This window comes from Carassius auratus, unplaced genomic scaffold (assembly GCF_003368295.1).
Source record: "Carassius auratus strain Wakin unplaced genomic scaffold, ASM336829v1 scaf_tig00214237, whole genome shotgun sequence".
In the NCBI taxonomy this organism is placed as follows: Eukaryota; Metazoa; Chordata; class Actinopteri; order Cypriniformes; family Cyprinidae; genus Carassius; species Carassius auratus.
In genome coordinates, this window is record NW_020527572.1 from 155,290 (window position 1) to 177,548 (window position 22,259).

Below are 22,259 nucleotides of genomic sequence, written 5' to 3' on the forward strand. Positions count from 1 at the left end.
AAGCACCGGCAGATATCAAGACACAGACGTCACAGAGTAACCGGATGTAAATTCAAAACAGACGTTTGTGTGTGCGTGTGTAACTTGATTTGTCGTCCGGCTTCAAACATCACTGTTTAGATTTGACTAGACTGTATCAGCCTCTCTAAAGTTTTATTTGTCTTTTTTTGACATAAGCGCTGTTTTAAGCGGTGGATGTTGACATGGAAGACAGTGAAAAGAAAGCCCCATCGGTGATCGATCGATATTTCACGCGCTGGTATAGAACTGGTAACGTATGCCCTGAATCTGATCAGTAGTCCTTTTTTACTTTAAGTCAATGGATGTTTAGATCAGCGTTTATATATATATATATATATATATATATATATATATATATATATATATATATATATATATATATATATATATATATATATATTTCCAGATGAATTGGTTGATTAATTGATTATAATGCTATTTGGTGTAAATACTTACGTAGATCTAAAGGGAAAATCATGTGAGGATTACTGCATTTTACAGCACTCCAACAGGTAAATATATTATATTCTCTATATATATTCGTTATACTTTGTAATTTTGTGTAAAGTGTTTCTTAAACTACGTACACTTTTGCAAGGTTAACTTATTTAAATTAGCAGATATTAACGTCATATATACGTATATATATATACGTATATGTGATTGAAAAGTTTGTTATAGTGATATTCGTATCACTATATCAGAAACTTTTCAAATGCATTTTATGTATAGATTAGATTTTAATCGGTACATAAATCCCAAATCCAGACTTTCAATTCTTATTTTAAAGTCCTACATTTTATAAAGATACTACAACATATTTTAATCTACAATTATCTAAACCAACCATGTATGTAAATTGTCTGAAATTGTTCTTATACAGTTTTACATCTGCTACACAATTGTACACAGTCTATAATCTGAGATATATTTTTAAATGACACCACAATGCAAAAGTTCAAGATGAAATGTATTGGCACTTTTGTTTAATTTCTAAAAGTCCACAGGGTCAAAAGTGATAAGCAGCCATCTATACTCATCTCTAAACTCTTGTTTTTCTTCTTATGAGGATATGCGTCATCACACTTGCGGAGTCTCATCCTATCCTTCAGAACGGACGAAAAATCAAAAACATAAACTACCAGATCAGTGATGGATGCAGTCGTCTGAAGAACAAGGTGTCTGGAAAGTCAAAGCGAGTGAGTACTTTTGCCTCGACTGATTTTCACACTGTCAGTGCATCAGTCAATACATGAATGATTGTGGTGGTTAATTACTTGTATATCTTAATTCACACTTTCCCTGAACATCGTCAGTAAGCATCATTTATTCTGCAGGGTGGTCAGTTCCTGACGGAGTTTGCTCCACTGTGTAGAATAACGTGCACAGATGAACAGGAGTACACTATATTCAGGTCAGTTACACAGACTGCCGCTGGATATACGTAACATTCAATTACTCTAATCTGAAAATGATGTCAATTCAAACAATATTTCCCCAGCTGTATCAGAGGACGTCTCCTAGAAGTAAATGAAGCCATTCTGAACAAGCCAGATCTGTTATTAGAAAAGGTGACTTATAGTACAGCTTAAAAAATATAATGGAAAATCACCTTTTAAACTTTTCCAAATTTAAGACCACGTTTGAATTTTGCATTCTTTTTTTTTTTTGGCACAGCCTTCCACAGAGGGATACATTGCCGTTATATTACCTAAATTTGAAGAGAGTAAGAGTGTCACTGAAGGCCTTCTGACCAGAGAACAATACGAAGAGGTTCTGACGAAAAGAATCCAACAAAAGCCTTGCTGACATCAACTTACACTTTGAAGCTGCTGCCACTTACATTTCAAAAAAACATCTTGAGAAAATGAAGACTTGTCTGCTGGATCCAGAACAGTCTTGGATTTCACTGGAGTGCATTTTGTTTGACCACTGTTCATGAGATACATAATGCCAGTGTCATGTGTATTGTTTATTTTATTGTTTCATTAAAACAGTTTTAATTTGAGAATTACCAGGTCTGCGTCCTTGCAGACACATTATTTCCCTTCCAGCTGCTGTATAACTGCTTATAGCCCTAACGATTTGGAGATTATTATAGTTTGAGTAAATGCTAAATAAAGGAACAGCTCCCTTCTGAGCATTTTCAACTGGCTCATGTTAGTTATGTTTTTATTGATGCAATTTATTTTACACAAACTAAGATCAGTGCTCTCAAATTTTTCCAAACCGATTGCACAAATTACAAATATTTACATATACAAAAAAAAAGTATTGACACAAAACTTGCACTCACAGTGGTGTATGTAAATGTGTTTTCAATATAGCTGAACATATATCCAACAGAAAACATTTCAATAGTCTTGATGTTAGGATGTGCTTTAATAAATGTGTTAACTGAAGAGAAGAATGTGGCGTTAGTTTGGAGAAATGTTTAAAAGTGAATAAGCATGTCATGTTTTGTGCATAAATAAATCACTCGGACATAAATATATTAAGAAAAATAATGTATATTTCGATTTTCTTTTTCATTCAATGGTCCAACACTAATACAACTTTATGTCCTAGCTGCACAATCATCTCTAAAGCGTATGGTTTGACTGACTTAGTATAAATCAGAGGAACATTTTAGCAAAGGATCAACTAGAATTGGTGTGTGAATGGAAACCCAATTCTGAAGAGCCTTTTAATCTGTGCCATATTAAAAAGTTGCACTTCAGTACACGACAGCTTAAACTATTGATTTATATACTGTTTTACTCTAACCTTTTAGAATAATGTACCAAAGCTTGACTTACATTGTTAGAACGGAAGTCAAAATACAAATCACAGTGACCTACAAGGCAGTCAATACTATTACAAGACTCTCACTCCTACAAAAGTTCATTTAAAGGCACAGTTCGCCTGAAAATGAAAATCATGTCATTAATTGCTTGCCCTCATGTCATTCCAAACCTGTATCATTTTCTATGGAACATACAATATGCTGTTTTGAAATATTTTTGTCCATATAATGAAAGGAGTTTTTTGAGACTTCAAAACCTGGTATCAAGTCATACTGGCTTGAAATGACATGAGGGTAAACTAACGATAACAGAATTTTCATTTTTGGGTGAACTACCCCTTTAAAAGGAACGGTCTCTTTCATTATCGTCCTTCACAAATGCCTCTTTGGAAAGTACTCTCAAACAGAATCAAGATGCTGATTTCTCATACTAATGTCCAAAGTCACTGATTTTCCTTCAGCATTGAGCAGACTGCCCTGTGGCTAGACCAGTGTAGAAAGATGATTAAAACTGGATATATTTGGCATTGTACATGAGGCAGTTTTGTTAAATACAGTGTGCAGAGTTTTTTTTTTTTGCATCAAAACATTTATCCTGTACACCTCAGTGTTGGCTAATCACGAGAGACGCAGCTGAATATGGTTTCGGTTAAAACCATAGCTTTTTTACCAGCCGTTACACTTGAAAGAGTTGCATGATGACTTGAACACATGCAATCAGTGAAGGGGTTTTTCCCTCAACATATTTTGGTATCTGGAACGAGGCTGGTAATGCTAACACGACTGTACACCACAAAGCGAATGGGCAGAAGCACAAAGAATGGCACGTCGTGAGCGAGTGCATTGCACCGTGTGTGTGAGAACAGGCAGAAGCGCCTTTGGTTTTCAGAGCTATTTGCTCTCCAGGAATGATAAACTGGCCATGTGCTGCTCAAGGGATTTGACCCCAAAGCCGTTGGAGCCTTTGCCATTCAGGGTTTCCTCGCTGACGGTCGTGTTCAGCCGCTTCTCCCTCCTGTGCTGAGGCGAAGCCACACAGCTGCATTCTGATTTACACTGGAATTAAAGGTAGAAGATAGAGTTTAATAAAACATATAAAATAGAGTTAAAAAGCGAGCTCAATTTAATATATAATATCAACCTATTTGGATACAATTAAAAAGTTAAACTAGATCACATCATGTTGCTACTTACCTTTCTGATGAGTTTATTACAGATGGGCAGTAAATAGACCACCACTGTCAAGATGTCTTTTGCATTCTGTATGGATGAGTCAACCTGACCGAGACAAGAAAAACAGATGGATCATTAGCTGACCAAACTACCCAAAATACTGTTTTGTTTACAAGTATACCTTGCGGATGCTTGTTTGGGCCCACATTTCGGTCAAGCTGTCATTTCGCAGCGACAACAATCTACACATTTCTGACAGGTGATTTGTAGAACAGACTGGTTCAGATATAATTGGTTTTTGTGAAATAATATGCTTGGAAACTGTGCGAGGGCTCCAGAAGACAATGCTGGGAGATCCTGATTAAGCTTGTTTTATCCGGAGATCGTTTTCTTGGTTCCACAGCCACGACACGAACACAGCCTCTATAAACCTATTTAAACCTGCCTCTGGCTGTGACCTTTGCTTTATCAGAACAGAAGGATGACCCTGGACAGCATGCCATTTAATCAGGTTAAATGGAGTCAGGAAATAGAGTAAGGTCAGTGTCTTTGCAGGAGAAACAGATCTATTATCTAATCACATGTGGCAGTAACCTGTGATTTTCAACGTTAGTTCATATTGTTCTCTTTAAATTTCTGAAATTAAGATGAATCTATATCATTTGATGTCCTCAGATTCTAAATGATGAATTATAGTGCATTATTGGATTCAACGGTCAAGTCAAACAAGCAAAAACCTCTACTCTGTCTTATCTGCTCCATTCACTGATGTACAAGAAGAGTCTGTAGCTGTTATACTGCATTACCTTCTGAAAGATGGCACTCTTGCCCTGAACCGGAGTCTTGGCACAGACCTGCAGCTGTTGACATGCGTCTGACAGCTTCTCTGTCTCAGACAGAACAAGGATTCTGTCTTCATCCAGCAGCTATAACAGACACAACATGTGGCCTTAGCATTTAAAGCAGAACACTTGAGAGATGGGAACTCTAAACAAACCGCAACACAGCAGCTCTTTTGCTTGAAGACTTGTTTTCTAGATTAGACATCATTTTTTATTATGTTCGTTAAAAATTTTCTAATATAAACATGACATAGGCTGTATAGGACACTTGACAATTTTTTTATTCAAGAAAACAAGGTAATAAACTACAATTGTGGAAGTGGCTTTATTTTGCTTGAAAAGTTACTTTTTCATTAAATACCTATATGTCTAAATATTAAGCAGCAAAAGCGGTTTTCAACATTGATAAGAATAAGACAAGTTTCTTGAGCACTAAATCAGCATATGCTTTCATCTGGCAATGAAGACTGAATTAATGATGCAGAAAATTCACAGGAATAAATTACATTTTAAGATATATTAAAATATAACAGTTATTTTAAACTGAAATTACTGTGAGAATAAAATACTTACTTAAAAAAAACATTATAAATTACTGATATATATATATACACACACACACACACACACACACACACAGACATACACACATACATGCATATATATACACAAACACACAGAGAGAGAGTATTATATTGTGGCATTTAGTTTTTTATGCACATAGCATTGCTTTCCTTTCTACGACCCTTACAGGATTTCCTGTGGCAAGGACAAATTAAACAAATCTAATAGCCCTAATTGACACTTTCACCAAAAACTACATTATAGGTTTACCAAAGTGAGGTAACTGCTGAATTTGAACTGATGGGTAAATAAATGGATTCAAGCAATTTGATTTAGCTGTACTCTGCTTACAGCTGGGGAAATGCATTGTGGGTCAGGCATGTTTGAGATAATTAATCAAACCATGCAGGGTACCACGTGTGTCAGGCTCTGTGATTATGGATGAGTGGCCCCTGTCCGCCCCAGCCGGAGGAGGGTTAAGTAACACTGATCCACGTCTCTGTGGTCCCCCAATAAGATGGATGGCAGTCATTACAGTCCTTTATTTACAGATGTCTAATTAAACTGTGTTAAATAAGGGCCTGGTGGGCATGTGGGAGCATTACCTGTGTGGAGAGAGAGTGGAGGATGTGGCACAGCTGGAGACCTTGGTCTGACAACACCTAGAAAACATTCCATAATGTAAGGCCTTACTCTTTCCCAGAGTGAATATTACACAAGTTTAATTTAGCAGGGTTATGAAATACTGTGATTATAATCACAAAAACTAGTTTAAGGTGCATCAAGATATATATATATATATATATATTTTTTTTTTTTTTTTTCTTTTTTTTATTATTATTATTTGCATTGAAGTAAGAAAAACAAATGTTTTTCCTGGACATATCCTGGCTGGGATTTCTGAATTGCCTAAAATGGGTGAGTTTTGGCTTTGTTTACCTATTGTTTTCATAACTGCTGAAGGTAATTACTGAAGTAGTTTGACCAATAGCGTGCAGCCATTGTATATAATCAACCAATCAGGGCATGTGAGAAGGTGGGATCTACAGAGAAACGTCAGAGTGATACAAAAAAAAACACTTACAGAAAATATGTAAAGTCATGTCAATTGGAAAACAAAGCCAAAACCCAGACATTTTAAACAATTTTTAAAAATCCCAGCCAGGGCATGTTCGGGGGAAAAGTGGATGCAAGGTCACCCTAAGTTTATTCTACATACAGAACACCAAGAACGATATTGCTCAGTTTATTATTAGCACATGCAGCAGTTTTGTCATCTGTTAATTAATTATGATTGGCTGTCAATGTGTTTCATCATTCATCAGCTGCAAAATCTTGATTGCAATGATATTGCTTATCTGTGTTATTATTATTATGATAAAACGTATTACTCTGTTATATCATTATAAAACTCATATTCTCATAGAATAAGAACGATTATTACAATACTTGCAATATTTGCAACATCTCCCGCCAGAGGGAAACTAAAATTGTGGGAATTGCAACATGAAGTCAATGCAGTGAAATCAAAATAGGTCAGAAAGAGGAGGTGTGTAGACATATTAAAGGAACGTTGCTGTGCTGTTCTGCTGTGACGCTGAGCAGGTAAGCTTGCTCTGTCAGATAACAGCCTGTGTTTGGGTGGAGGCCAGTGTGCCCTACTAATAGAACGACACACTGTCTAATCAGCATTTCCTTCCCATTCACAGACACATCCTGCTCTGGATCACAGTATCCCACAAATGACAGCTGGCCCTTTTAATAATATATTGATCCATCTTTCCAGGGGATTCATTGCTCTTAATGGCACCTCGAACAGATTCAATTAAAAAACCTATGAGAGAGAATGAATACTGGCGTACCTCAGCCTGGTGGAATAGATCCAAAGTTGTCTTCAGTAGGCCTTCCCCCCTTAATCACAGATGGCAAAACAGCAGAGAGTTAATGAAACATCCTTAGAAGATCCATAAACCCGATAGTGTAGGTTGACAGAAAGTGCAGATAAACAACAACATGGTTTTGTTTTTCTGAACAGACATTTTTCATAAAGCTTAAACTTTCCAGCATGCTGTCCTTCATTTCCTGTGTAATAAAACCCTACTCGAACCAATCTGATAATCTGATAAATGGACTATGAATTTTATGAAAAGGTTTCTCCAGGGAGTTACCTGGTGAAGAGGTACATGGAATAGGCCATGCTGGATGTGATCTGACACAGTCGAACCATCTGGTGGTCCTGCTCATCCCAGCGCTCCACCTCTGAGTCCACATCTGAGGTCAGGAGACACAGTTCCAGCCCCAGCTTAGCGATGCTGGTTTGCTCCTTTATAAATGAACATGACTCTTCAGATCATGGCCACAAGGATACATTCAGTTGAAATGAATACTGACAAATTACATAATGGTTATATAAATATGTTTTTCAGAGGTTACGTTAACAGAGAATTTTCCACTGCTCACCATATTATAAAATACTAAATAATAATGCATCTGGTACATAGCAATTACAAGCTTTAAAACATTCCCACACTAAAATAATTAACCTGTTTAAAAAAATTTCTGTATATGAGAGTGTTGAAATAAAATAAAATTATAATTATTAGATGGAAAATCTTGCCAACTAATTGAAATAAGGTATTACAATTTGTAAAACTAAAACTGAAATAAAATAAATTAAGGAACTGTAAATATAAATATTAAAAAAAGTTAAAAAATGACAATAGCACATAACAAACAATTAACAATTAAATTAATTTAACAATTAAAGTTAAAACTGAAAATATAAAAATAAAAGCTATTTTAAAATATTAACTAATACTATAATAGTATATATAGAAATAATATGAAAATAATACTAACACTAATAATAAATCATCTAGTAAGACTAAACATGCTCTAAATGTGTTATATATGCAGTCGTTTGAGGTTTAGACTTTCAAATGATTTTTAATTAATAAATAAAACTAAATCAACGAGTTCCATCACACTTAGGCTGATCAGTTGTTCATTTTATTTCTTTAAATCCTAATAAACTTGAATTGTAGCTTGTGTTTTGTCAAGTCCTGTTCATTACAGACTTTATCTCAAACATGATTAGGTTTTGGGGGTCATGGACTAAAAATGCAAATATTGTAATCTACATATGGAAATGTAATGGCAAACATCTATTTAATTTTTAGGACGAAGAATTACAAATAAGGTAAAGAATAGAACATGAAGAAAAATATTCAGCCGTGTCTTTTCAAACTGACAGATAAAAAATGCCATTACTCGTTCATTAACTTGTCCGTACATAATGTTTTATCAGGAGAAATTGTACCTCAGCGTCAAGTTTGGCAGCCTTGACTGTCTTTAGGCTGACAGAATGTTTCTAGACAAGAGATGAAGCAGTAAATATTGTAAGATATGATATGGTAAGAAAAAATCTATAAAAAAATTGTGTGTAAGACTTACCCCTGGCCTGGGCAGAGACAAATATGTTTTCTTATCACCTAAAACGAAGAAATTGTAAGTATTACAACCAAAAAAACATTCACATTTACATACAGTACCCTCCAAAATATAACACTTGGCTCAAATACATGTCTAGCCTGAAAATGGCTGTGGATAATGATGTGGATGAACAGAAACAAAGGCAGGATCTTGGGGGATGACAGTTTGTTTTGGGAAGTATCTCAGTTGGCAATGATGATGACTGGGAGCCTCTCATCTGGAACAAAAACATCTCCCCAGCCGCCGGGTTTCTGTCATGTTACTGATGCCTTCCTTCAGACAAATATCGTTGCCACATAAAGATCTTTATGAACTGTGTGAAAAAACCACAGTTTCACCCGGAAGAGCCGCTATCGCTCAAATACATCCTTGAGCACTATGTCCAAATACAGATGAGGGAAAAGACTTTCACAGCCCTGTAATCTCACTGGGGCCACTATAATGCACCCTTAACCTTGCCCACAGAGATTTATCCAGCCTCTATTCAATTATCTCATGTGAGGGATGTGGATGCAGTGTAAATGTCAAAGCCGCACATCTTTAGCGGCTGGAAAAGATTGCAATCTGGCCGCGAGGAAAAAGACCTTTAAATACTGTTATCTGCCTATAGCCATGAACAAATGAATTTTGTGCACCTGAAAATAACAGCTACTGATGCATTCAAAGCACCCATGAAATCCAGATTACAGTTTTGTTGTATGTACTGTGGTTAATGCAAATATCATACAATACATAAACGCCTTTCATGTATTGGGTTTGAGTTTGTAGTCCTAAAAGTCGGCCTACAATTTGATGTCATGACTGAACGGCTTTATTAACGCACCTCTGCGGCCCTCGAACACATCGTTGATCTCCTTCAGGAGGATGGCCATGTCACACAGCTGGGACTCCCAGGCCTCGCAAAACACATCCAGATTTTCTTTGGCAATCTTGCTGGTGGGGTGCAGAGCAAGGGTCTGTGCTGCTGAGATGATCTGAGAGGACACATTGTGAGGAAACACTTTTTTAACCTTTTTTCGAATGATTTTTAACTAGATTTTAAATACAAGACCGTTCAAGTTCAGGTCAGTCTGATTATTATTATTTTTTTAAATCAGTACTTTTATTTTGCAAAGATGGATAATTAAATCTATTATCAAACATTTATTAATGGATTATCAAATGTAACCGCACATTAATACATGTAACAATACATTATAATATTAAAAAATATTTACACATATATATATATATACACATAAACACACACACACACACATATACATATATACATATATATATATATATATATATATATATATATATATATATATATATATATATATATATATATATATACATATATATATATATATATATATATATATATATATATATATATACTCACAAACACACACACACACACACACACACATAATAACGCACAATAATAAATACAAATATATAGATATAAACTTGCCTGAAGTAACAGTTGCCGAAAATTCAGAGGAATAAGTTACATTTTTAAATATATTCAAATAGAAAACAGTTAGTTTAAATTGTAATATTACTGTTTTCCTGTATTTTTCATAAAATAAATGGAGCCTTGGAGCCTTGGTGAGCATTAGAGTCTTCTTTCAAAAACCTTAGTGTAGTGTAATTTTTGATGTGATTGCATAATTCGACTCTGGTGCAACATCTGAATATCAATATTCATCGCTGGTTTCTTTCCGTGTCCCACATCAAAAATGCACCATCTAACTCTGTCAGCAACTGCATAATCATGATTTACAGCTTACTGGGAGGATGTTTCAAAAAACAAACACAACGAAACAGAGCTTGTCTCCGCTGAGGGTGCGAATTCAGCTTTTGGAATTACTAATAAAGCAACTCATTATCATGCACCCCTGAAGCTGCCGCTCACCCGCTGTGCTCTTATTGGCTGCCTGATCTTAGGGCCTCATCGTTATTGGCTGGTGAGGTGAGGTTGCCCTTTCTAAGAACGCTCTTTCCTGCATGCAATCAGATATGCTAATGAAGCATGCTGATGAAATACCCTGCAAATATACTCGGTTAAATATTACATTCTGCGTATTGCCCCAATCTTACCTTTTCTTTTTCATTTTATATGTTAACTACTGTTTGTATTGAAAAAGAAAACAAGCAAGACTTGAACCTCAAAGATGATTTCGATGCATGATTTGTTTTTTTCATCTGGCTGAAAATGCATTTAATTGCATTTTCTTGCTATTTTATGCCTGTCTGTGTGTTTGCCTCTGCTGGGTTTTTTTTTTTACGCAATCAGAGCTGCAAAGTCAACAACAACAGTGCAAGATGTGTCAAATAAGCATTGGCGATTTTTGAAAAATAAGCACTAACTGAAGCGGATAACAAACTTCAGTTCTTTTATTAACAAAATCTATATTGTGTAAGTCTCTGAAAGCCTTGACAACAAAGGTTAAGACGCCAGACTTCTACTCTAATAACAGACAACCTCTCTCTGTTTACCTGCGGACCAATGACACGGAAAGTTTCTTCAGCGTGAATGCAGGTGATCTCTAGAGGCTCGGTCCCCGAAACGTGGCAGAGCAAACGACAAGTCTGAAATCAGAATGAACAGCACCACATTGAAGTTAACCCTACAGTACAAATCAAACACTTTAGAAGATTATACTATAAAGGTATTATTAAACGCACCAAGATGCATCAATCTGACAATAAGCAGCTGAATGCACATATAATGGAATATAATAAGTATAATCATTCCCATATTAACATTGAGGTTAGTGAATAATAATGAGTTTATAATTTAATTTTGTATTATTGTGTCAATATTCAACAGTGGTGTAAATTGGCCCTGCGGTCACATTGGTATCTTTGTCAGAACTAATAATATTAAATTGAGCCGCTCACCTCCACCAGTTGCTCTTTGTGTTCAGTCAGTGTGCCGGCATAATCAGCCACGGCCTCCAGGTTTCCATCCCCACCGGAGGCCTTCAGGGCCTGCAGCACCAGATGATCTGAATGCAGCTTCAGCAGCTCAGTGGCCCTTCCCACCGCTACCCTATGAAGCTGAACCAAAATTCCCCAAGTATTGGTATTAATTCCATGCAAAACAAGACAATATTGTTCCAGCAACATACTTCAATGTTTTTATTTGTTACAAGCAAAATGAGCAATATGAATCATATGAAGTGTATGAACAACCGGTGAGCAACTGTACTGATGGGGCATTTACACGACATCGTTTTCAACTAGGTAAAAATATACAACTTTTTTGTTCATTCACTTCATAATGACAATAGCGCTTTGGGTGCTTGAAATTGGGTTTCAAAGTGCAAGTTTTTGTAAATAATTATTGTCTACATGCAAAATACTAAAATGTGAATTTATGTAAACTGTAGTGTCATGTGCATGCATATTATATGTTCAGTCTATAGGCATGTGCAAGTTTAATTACAAACTGCTGGCCTGGCATGTATAAAATAGCCTTTTTAGTCATGTTTGCAGATCTATGTGAACTAGGTTCATTTTGGCAACATAGTCTGTACACAAAAATGTTCCAAAAACATTCTGCATATATATCTAGAGACTGTGGAACCTCTTACGTTCTATAATGGCTGTCAACAAGGAAGTCGTGGCCTAATGGTTAGAGAGTCGGACTCGCAATAGAAAGGTTGTGAGTTCGAGTCCCGGGCCGGTAGGAATTGTGGGTGGGGGAAGTGCATGTACAGTTCTCTCTCCACCTTCAATACCATGACTTAGGTGCCCTTGAGCAAGGCATCGAACCCCCAACTGCTCCCTGGGCGCAGCAGCATAAATGGCTGACCACTGCTCCGGGTGTGTGTTCACAGTGTGTGTGTGTGCACTTTGGATGGGTTAAAAAGCAGAGCATGAATTCCGAGTATGGGTCACCATTCTTGGCTGAATTTCACGTCACTTTCACTTTTTTAAGTTTCACAAAGCAGCTTTCATTTCATGTCATCTTCAAAGTCCGGAAAGCTGACTTGCAGAATAGTAAGTGAACCAGATTTAGTAACCTAATGTATTCAGTGAATGATTCATTATAAAATGATAACTCAGGATTTCCTGAATCTGAGCCATTCAACCAAAGAAATACTTCTAAGACTCACTTGTTTGTGAGTCAGACTACAGTGGCTACAGATTGACATTCATGACATTCAATTCAAATGCAAATTCACAACTTGACTAAATATGTCACGGCACTGTAAATTCAGCATAATGATACAGGAAACACTGGGATGGACGCCTCTGAAGAAAGATTTTGATTTTGTTTTAGATGCGTGGACTCATGGGATTCATTCCCTGCACACAGCTTGTCACAAGAATCTCACCTCTCGCCGGAGATCACTGACACTCTGACAGGTCTTCAAAATAGAGAGCTCCATCTCGTCTGTGGCCTCTTTGGCTTTAAGCGATTGCTGCTGGAGGGGAAAAGAAACGGTAACAAAGATAGAAAGGGAATTTAATACACTGCAAGGAGAATGATTTTCAACCAGTTGATCATGCGCCATCCATGTTGAAGAGCTGTCAAGTTTCAACAGAAGCGTCAGTGCCCCAAGCAACCTGAAAGATGGACTTTGTAAGACATGACGGTCTCTATCCACCGGTTTCCCTTCAGAGGACAGGCAGACAGGTGGGTGGGATTGCTTTCAGACGGGATCACAATGGGGTGTCAACATAAACGCCACAAAAGCCGTGTGAATGTTTGAAGCGCGCTCATCTTCTTGTGCTTTACTCTGAGATATCACACTGGGACTTAAACAGTCATTGCACTTCAGTGAACACACTGTCACTGATATTTCTGTCACTGAAATGGTGGACAAGTAAAGTGGGGAACAACCCAGATATTATCATGGAAAAACAAGACAGTCTCTAAATGAGTTTTGGCTGATGACAGCAGAGGCATGTGCATAGTCGTTCAAGGACTGGTTGAGAAGTAAGAAGAAATAAATTGCAGTGCTTGAGGGAGGCAAATTCTTGCCCATGGTCTGTTTATTGACAGTTGCACTCAAAAAATCTTATTTAAATTGACATTTCCAACCCTGTCGGTTTATAAAGAGTCCATGAGTGATTCTTCTGAGGATGAACAAATCACTAGATTGGAAGTTTGTAAGGATGGCATCAGTGTTTGGTTTGGAAATTAACAATTAGTATTCTACAAGCAGAAGCATATATTTCACTTTTAGCTGTTTGTGGACAAGAAGCAACACAACAGTATTTATTACTTTTTGGCGAACAGGAATTATGACTATAATGTCTATAATTTTAAAAGACTCTTTCAAATTTCCACACTAAACTATTATTTTGGTTCTCTTGCTGTCTAAGTGGGCGATGAGGAACACACATTAAACGTCTGGCTGCATGAGACTAATGAAAACTGGGAAATGGTTGAATCAGAAACTACATTTAAGAAAAATAAGTGTCTGAAATTTCACAGTACATTTCCATGACTTTTCTAGGCCAGGAAAAGAATCATTTTAAATGACCTTACATTTAGGTTTTCCCTGACTGAGGAAACTCTGTATTTCATATTTTTATTTCATATCTTTTGGCTACTATTCATATTCGCCATGTGTCTTGTGAGATGGTGGTACTAGTAATGTCGAGGTCATGGCTTTGATTTCCAGGATATTCAATTTAAAGCATTGGAAGTCACTTTGGACAAATGCATAATAATAAAAGTTAACATTTCAAAAATCATTTTTTTTTTTTTTTTTTTTGCGAAGATGTTGACATTTTCCTGTATATGTACAGTGAAAGACAATGTCAAAAACTGAAGTGAGTCAATCTTTTCCTTGAACAGGGTTTTTCTTTCACAAGCCATACATTATATAGCAATGAATACCACGTCAGTTATCAACCTTCAAATGAATGCTGCTATTAAACTATTAGAGAATATATGCATTTTTTTCTTTATTTTTTTCATATATTCATTTTTTTCATGTTTTCCATCTTTGTGAATCTTTACTTTCTTCTCATCCCTCTATGGTTTAAATCAGTGGGCCAGCGCCCCTCTACCCATTATCACCCCCAAATAAAATAAAATGGAAAAGATAAAGTAGATTATTATTTTGTGTTTATAATGAGGACTATTATTATATTTACAGTACCTTTTAAATGTTTGGGGTCATTACAATTTTAAGAAATTAAATACTTTGATTCAAGGATCCATTAAATTGTTTAAAAAAAAAATAATAATAATTTTTACAGTAAATTATTTCACCCTCTACAGAGACTAACATGTTGCCCTAAAGGTTAAAGAGACTGGTTAAAAAAAATTTTTTTAGAGTAAATACACAGGAGAATTTATACAGAATAGATTTCAGTCTGTTCTTCCTTTCCTGGAATTTAGTTTTTTTGAATGATATTGTCTCGGTCCATTAAAATAAATATTTTAAAAAAAAATTAGAGACCCTTAATTTCTTTGTAAGAGGGCAAACTTACAAAATCAGCAGGGGATCTGTACATGTTTGATGTAAATTCACCCCCCGAGAACATCTCAGTTCCCCCATTTAAAAAATATTACTTCCAACACCCCCCAATGTTATCTCCCTCATTAAGAAACACTGTTTTAAAGACATCAGAAGGTTTAGAGTCAACTCTACCTATGCACAAACTCCTTATTTGATGTTAAAGAACATGTATGTACACAGTATCACACATAGAACAAATCATGCATCAATAAAAGATGTCTGAAAAGTATGCTGCTGCACGATATAAGATATCATGACACAATGACAGCAAATGAATAGCTTATTCAAGAAATCAAAGGCAGGAAGCAGGAAAAATAAACTCCTATAGATCTGCACTGCAAAGACTTATTTTTCCCAATGTAGGAGGCACAGTGAGGGTGTGAGGTTCATTAACAGTTACTCCACAGGAGGGTAGACATGCAGAACATCCTTCACACACTGCACAACAAAGACGTGAAGGACAGATGTTCAAGCCAAGTGAAAAGCATGTGTGAAGATATGAATATAAGAGCAAGTTAAGGACTCAAAATCAATGTCGTACAGCTAGTGCAATCCTTAATGTGATTAGTCAGTGCAATCCATAATGAGTGTATGTGTCCCTCTTACCGCGTGTCTCCATGTGTTGATGAGCTGTTTGGTCTCCTGACGTGTGATCTGGCAGAGCTGTATGATTGTCTCTCTCTGCTCATGGCGTGTGTAGGCAGAGTCTGTAAAGTCTTCGGTTTTCTCCACCAGAGCTTCCAGCTGAGCCGCCACAGCCTCACAGGACACACAGTACAGAGAGTCTCTCAGACACTCCACTTTAACCTGAAAGACAAACACACAACCATCGGGTGAGACTATCATTCATCAAATACCAGTCGTTGGCTAATGTCTGCATTTTTTATATTTTATTACATATAAAATTTTTCAGCCCACCAGTAACATTAAAATAATTATCACTATCAGAATATATATTTTTTGCTTATTCAAAATTTTTTCGAATACCTTAACGAGTGAAGCGTGTTATCTCAGTACCAACAATAATTTGTATTCAGAAGTTCCAGGTTGGCAAGATTTTTTATGGTTTTGAAAGAATATATCTTAAGCTCATCGAGGCTGCATTTATTTGATAAAAAAAGCAATATTGTGAAATATATTATTACAATTTCAATTAACTGTTTTCTACTGTAATATATTTAAAAATGTAATTTATTCCTGTGACGGCGAAGCTAAATATTCAGAAGCCATTACTCTCGTCCTTAGTGTCACATGATCCTTTAGAAATCACTCTAAGACGCTGAATAGAAAGTTAAAAAGAACATGATTTATTTTAAATCAAAAACTTGAACCCAAACCCAATTGAACGTGTCTGTGATGAAAAAAAAAATTCTTTAAAAAGAAAAAAAGACATTAACTTTTGAACAAAAGCATATATTTTTTTGACTGGTAGAACAATGCTTTTTTTCTTCTTCTTCTTCTTCTTCTTTTTAAAGAAGTCACTGAAAGAGAAACTTTATCCATTGAGACAGTCATCCAAGTGCCCTTGGCCTACACCTGCACCTTAAAGTCTTTAATCCCAGCGTAGATGCTGACAGGAAGTGCTTTGGCCTCCCCACCGCTCCTCGTGTCAGTCACAATCTCAATGACTTGCTCCAGGGCCAGACGCATACGCTGGAAGACTGCTTCTTTGTTGATCCGTGCCGACTCACAGTCTGGATGTCTCAGACAAGTCTGAGAGGCAAAGAGGAACAAAAATTATCTTCGAAATGCAGAGGAACAACAAAAGTGCAGGTGCAAAATCTGACATGTTAACAGGATGTTATTACACTTCTCTACATTTTTCAGAATAAAAAAAAAAAAAAAAACTTTTTAGAGGACAAGCTCAAATATGGAAAAGACTATGGTATCAAAAGGTAATATGATGGTACATCCATAGACAATAAACAATCATTGTGCTATGTGATTCCCATACAGCACACCATACTCCAGTGAACGTCGACACCATGGTGTAACATGCTACATGTCTAGAAACTATGATATTACCATGGTGAAATAGTATAATAATACTATTGTGATTTTTCGTAAGTGATTTACCATCAAAAATGCTTTGGCCTTGTAGCATTTACGTGATTCATGCAGCACTTCAGCAGTCACTGTTCCTCTGCTGAAGTCAAGGCCTCATTTTCAGACAAGATGAACACTTTCACATAACTACTACTTAATAATTACTCATAATAACTTCTTTCTCTTACTAGATTAAAATGAAAAAAAAACAAAAAAACTATAAATATATCTGAATATAGAGCCACTGCCTGATCTTGGACTACCAGATTAATCCTTTTATGTATTCTATGAGTGTGAACATACATAACGGCTCTCATTCAATAATCATTTTGGACAAGTTTGGTGCCTTCTGAAACGCATCTCTCTCTGTGTGTGTGTGTGTGTGTGCAGATGTGTGAGATGCAGCTTGTGAGTGCTTCAGGTGTTTTGATTTAAGTAGCCTATTATCAAAATGATTCAGATATCACACAACGTTGCAATATGCTTATCGCCATATTTACATTTGCAATATTTCGATATAACGTACAGCCCTACCTTAGAGGCCGTGAGGAGCATCATGGTGCATTTCTCCAGCACAGCTCGAGCGGCGGCCATCCGAGCTCGTTTCTTTTCATCCTTCAGATCCTGAAGAAAACAAGAATCCACAAGACAAATATGAGAAAACACGCAATGCCTCAAGTATTCTGAAATCTTAGCTTTGGTTTAACCTCAGATGACTTTATAGGGAAAATAAATCATTTGCTTGCAACAAACAAGGTTGGAATTACACCGTATTATCAATTTAGTTCAGTTAAGAAGGGCCTATGAAACTCATTTGACCCAACAAATCAAGTGCACTTGACTTGAATCTTAACTATCTGACGCAGGCTGTCAGGCGATCTTCAAAACTGAATTCCTTCTAAGTGTTCATTTTTCAAGGTCTTGCTTAGAAGGAAGGGTATATTTGGTCCTTGGAAAAGATAGCACTGACATAATGCCTTTCATCGACACTGGGCGAGCTGGAATATAACTCAATAGAGCTGTGCTCACTTGACGCTCCATAAGGCATTAGGGATTTGGGACTGACAGACTGTGTGTGTGCATGATGGAGAGAATGAGAGGAACCTGATCTCTCTCACCCCGGCTGGGAGCCATGGCTCACAAAAGGAGAAGTGATTATCTGTTATTATGTTCTTCTGAATAAAACTGAAAAGATGGAGGCTGCAGATTGGCAGGAAAGCTCTGCAGAGATAGGAACATGATGTGTTTGTGGAACATTATCAAACACATACAGATGCTTCCTGTCTGAAACGAGACCGCCTTTCCTATCAGTTCTCAGTGTCATTCATATTCATATTACTACTCTCCTAATCATGATGGAACTCTGGAGGAGGCCTTAGGAGGAGACACGGCCAGGCACTGCAGGGAAAATCAGCTGAAACCAGTTTCTGATGGTTGCTGTATCAATATGGCTTCATGGGGTGATAGAGCAGTCGTGATGGCCAATATTGGGCCAAAATTACATTGACAGTAGTGTTAGCAATGTAAATCAGTACCACATCAGTCATAGCCGACCCTACTCTTTTGATTAGGAGTTTCCACATTTTCAAGGACCCCAAAAAATTGGGATAAGAGAGCTCTCATCAGCATCGCCCTGGAAACAGAGCAGGCACACCTGCACCTGCTCATTATGGGCTGAGCAGTCACACCTGCAGCCCATTGAAGATGGGCTTTATAAGCTGCGCCGATGAACACAGAGGTGAGAGATGTCTCCAAAAACTCGGCAATAATCCTTCTCTGTGTTTCCTCCAGACAGGAGCGTGTGACCGCCAGCCCTCACCAGACACGCACTTCACGGACCCACACAGAGAGAGAAGAAGGCCGAGCACTGGAAACCCCTCACGTTGGCTATTTCCCCTTCACGGTTGTCAATAAAAATCCACCCTTCTGGGAACTCACCTTGATCCTTGTGTCATGTACATTTTCACCCTCACAGTGGTGGAGAATGCGGGCAAGGCGGAGCATAGACAGCACAGTTGGGAAACACCTGATGACGTCACTCGCAACCCGGACTGGGACGGAGGAAAACCGGGGATAGCCTCCCAGCCACAAAAGGGGTAAGTGACTTCTGTTATTGTCATTTTACCCTATGGTTGGTTGAGGCTGTCGACTAAAACCCGGTTTCTCTGTCCCTGTTCCGGCGCGCTGCGAGAGGGAGGACTGTCCGGAGAGGAATCCCCGCCCCACCCACTCCAACCGTTTGGAGCCTGGTTGAGGATGGTAGCACTCCCGTGTGGGTGGCGCCCGGATGACGGGGATGTCGCTTTGGAGGGGGAATGTGACGAGTCAGCTGCCTCCTCCCTGATTGTCATCGGCACCCCATCCTAAATTGCCACCTTTCACCAGCTCCCGACTGGAGTGGAGAGGAGGGGCGCTGGATGAGTTAGGGCTGGCAGTGTGTGATGGGGCACACCTGAAGGAAATGGGGCCTCATCACCGCAGCTGTTTAAAAGCCCAACACGTCTCTCCTCGGGAGACCAGTCTCTTCCCCATGCATGCACACTGGTGTCCTCGTGAGTCCAGGAAGGGTGCGTTGAGGGACTCCCGCGCCACCAGAGACGTGAGCTGCCAGACCCGTGATCCGTTTACACGGCCGACGGGCCAGGATGCCGGGCCGTCTATCCCCTGCCAGCGGCATGGCCAATGAGAGTGATGGGGCTGCTAGAGGAACCCGATTCCCCTTGCGCCCCGGACCGAAGAGGGGAGCGCATGCGCCCCTTACCTGGACCCTTCCTCTGTGAACACTGCCCGACCCACACAAACCCCGCAGCACAACGAGGACACCAGATCCCCTGTTTATTTTGGACACCTCCCCCCTTTGGCCACCTTTATCCCGTTTAATTTGATTTAGTAAATCGAGGGAATGCAATAGTGTGCATGTTTTAGTACATTGAGGGAACTAATTAATAAATCGTGCACACGATTTAGCCTACTACTTTTTCCTGCATGTCATGTGCGGGGCTCCGTACATTTCACAAAAAAATGACAAATTATACTATTTAGTAAATACATTTTATCTGAAAAAATGTGTTCTTCTTCTTTCTACCAACTGTTAGAGTACATGTATTAATCTAAAGAGAAATATTCTGAATTGCATTCAAATGTATTTGTATACATTTATAACATACAAGTATAAACAACATAACAACAAAGAAGAAATTAACACTTCTAAACATTTCTCAGAATATCTGTAAAAAATAAAAAATACAGAGATTTGTTTTCAATGATTACTCAAAGACTATGGTGGTCCATATGATTAAATTAAAATGTAGTTTTCATTCTTTAAAACGAATCACAATTAAAGCAATTAATGAAGATTTTCAGTCTTCAGAAAGCTGAATAAGGGGCCCAATCAGCATCAGCATCAGCTTTTGACCACATGCAGGCATTATCAGAGCACTGAAAATGAACAAAATTCTAGTATTAATTTATAAAAAACGTTCAATTTCTCGATCCTGCATATGTTTCTGCACTGCAAACACTCTGATATGAGTCTTAAAATTTTGAATTCCTGTTAAAAAGCACAACTAGCGTTTCGCTCCAGCCATCTGTTCTGCACTGCGGTCTTACCCCAAAGGTTTTTATCAGTGGGGTTTGAGAACTGCTGATTGAAACTGCAGTGTGTAACACAATTCAGTTTTTATAACTAAAACCCCTCCATTATCTTCCCCTTCTCCCATCATCCGACATATATATCTACACGGGCTATACACATCTGTTATAAGAAGTGTCCTTATCAGTGTTTGATTATCTGTAAAGTGAGGGAAAGGTGAGCGGGGGATATGTGTGTTTGTGTGTGTGTCTGAGGCCACTTACATTCTGTCTGTCTCCTGTGAGATGGGCAAACTCTACCATCTCGTTCCCAAACTGGCTGAAGATTTGGACAAATTCCTGAAAAGTGCTGACTCTCTCCAGCTGCTCCAGGGTAACCAGCACCTGCACACATACATAAAGCCCATGTCTTTCTCAGCTACAGCCCTGAGGGCGAAAAATGTATTGCTTAAAGGTTGCTTTAATAAGATGTGTTTTATTTAGGAATGAGCTTTATCTCAGATGTCTGTCCTAAGAAATAAAAATAGACTCAACTGAGTCAACTGTTGATATGCAGTAAGAGCACAGAGCCACTTTGGCAAATCTGAGCACAGCGTGTGAAGCTGTTGAGATCTTTTCCAAAAGTCTTTAAATTACAAAAGAACAGTGAAGCAACTAAAAACAGGAAGAATTTGCTCCATGTAATCTCAATGCACAGAAAAATAATTGAGATATCAAATCAGATAAAAACGAGAAATTGTCATACATAGCTCTTTTTGCAAAATCAAAAAAGGCAATAATATGACTATGATAATAATTTGAATTATTTTTTATTTATTCACTTTAAAATGAATAAAATATACTAAAATTGTTGTGTGTGTGGGTGTGTGAAAAAAATAGCTGATTATTATTAGCATAATTTTTATTATTATTATAAAAATTAATTTAACATTTTTGTCGGACAACTGCAACATGCAAGTATTTCAATAGCTACAGCAGTTACAATAGTTTCATAATACATATATATATATATATATATAAACATAAAAAGTCTAATTTCTTAAACCCCATTCCATGTTAAGTTACATATTAGTAGTGATCATAAATGCTGAGTCACAGACGCAGAAACTGTGCTTAAAGAGCAAAGTATTAGTATGTGTAGGAACGAAAACTCTTATATGTACTGATAGCAGTCTTGAGACACCCGTATTGGAGAAAATTGATAAGGGAAGCTTCTATTTGCGGTTAGCTAGTCAGGAGAGGGCGTTATCAGTCCTGGTCAGGGACAAA

General features: G+C 37.5%; 2 protein-coding genes across 3 annotated transcripts in view; one reads left to right on the plus strand and one right to left on the minus strand.

The window, feature by feature from the left end:
• The first annotated feature begins 79 nt into the window (after positions 1-79).
• LOC113091593 (protein Simiate-like) lies at positions 80-2,175 on the plus strand. Its single transcript, XM_026257169.1, has 6 exons — positions 80-270; positions 482-533; positions 1,091-1,220; positions 1,359-1,435; positions 1,523-1,592; positions 1,699-2,175. Exons 1-6 carry the CDS (start codon positions 204-206, stop codon positions 1,828-1,830), a joined length of 528 nt encoding a protein of 175 aa, XP_026112954.1. The 5' UTR covers positions 80-203; the 3' UTR covers positions 1,831-2,175.
• A 338-nt stretch (positions 2,176-2,513) lies between these two features.
• The window catches only part of ctnnal1 (catenin (cadherin-associated protein), alpha-like 1), a 53,675-nt gene continuing 33,929 nt past the window's right edge, over positions 2,514-22,259 (minus strand). Inside the window, exons 4-19 of one of the 2 annotated variants that reach the window (XM_026257167.1) lie at positions 21,255-21,374; positions 17,934-18,023; positions 16,896-17,066; positions 15,960-16,160; positions 13,212-13,298; positions 11,770-11,928; positions 11,365-11,457; positions 9,701-9,851; positions 8,839-8,876; positions 8,705-8,755; positions 7,554-7,708; positions 7,248-7,296; positions 5,991-6,047; positions 4,786-4,905; positions 4,001-4,084; positions 2,514-3,862 (exon numbers count right to left, since the gene is read on the minus strand). In XM_026257167.1, coding sequence (XP_026112952.1) covers positions 3,698-3,862; positions 4,001-4,084; positions 4,786-4,905; positions 5,991-6,047; positions 7,248-7,296; positions 7,554-7,708; positions 8,705-8,755; positions 8,839-8,876; positions 9,701-9,851; positions 11,365-11,457; positions 11,770-11,928; positions 13,212-13,298; positions 15,960-16,160; positions 16,896-17,066; positions 17,934-18,023; positions 21,255-21,374 — 1,791 coding nt within the window. In that variant the 3' untranslated portion in view covers positions 2,514-3,697. Of the gene's footprint in view, positions 3,863-4,000; positions 4,085-4,785; positions 4,906-5,990; positions 6,048-7,247; positions 7,297-7,553; positions 7,709-8,704; positions 8,756-8,838; positions 8,877-9,700; positions 9,852-11,364; positions 11,458-11,769; positions 11,929-13,211; positions 13,302-15,959; positions 16,161-16,895; positions 17,067-17,933; positions 18,024-21,254; positions 21,375-22,259 lie in introns of both variants that reach the window. The other variant, XM_026257166.1, reaches the window with a different exon arrangement.

Bases quoted from the DNA above. Each gene is read 5' to 3' on its own strand.
- LOC113091593 (XM_026257169.1), top strand. From the start codon at position 204: ATGGAAGACAGTGAAAAGAAAGCCCCATCGGTGATCGATCGATATTTC. The intron at 271-481 runs GTAACGTATGCC...ATACTTACGTAG, and splicing joins CACGCGCTGGTATAGAACTG to ATCTAAAGGGAAAATCATGT. The intron at 1,593-1,698 runs GTGACTTATAGT...TTTTTGGCACAG, and splicing joins CAGATCTGTTATTAGAAAAG to CCTTCCACAGAGGGATACAT.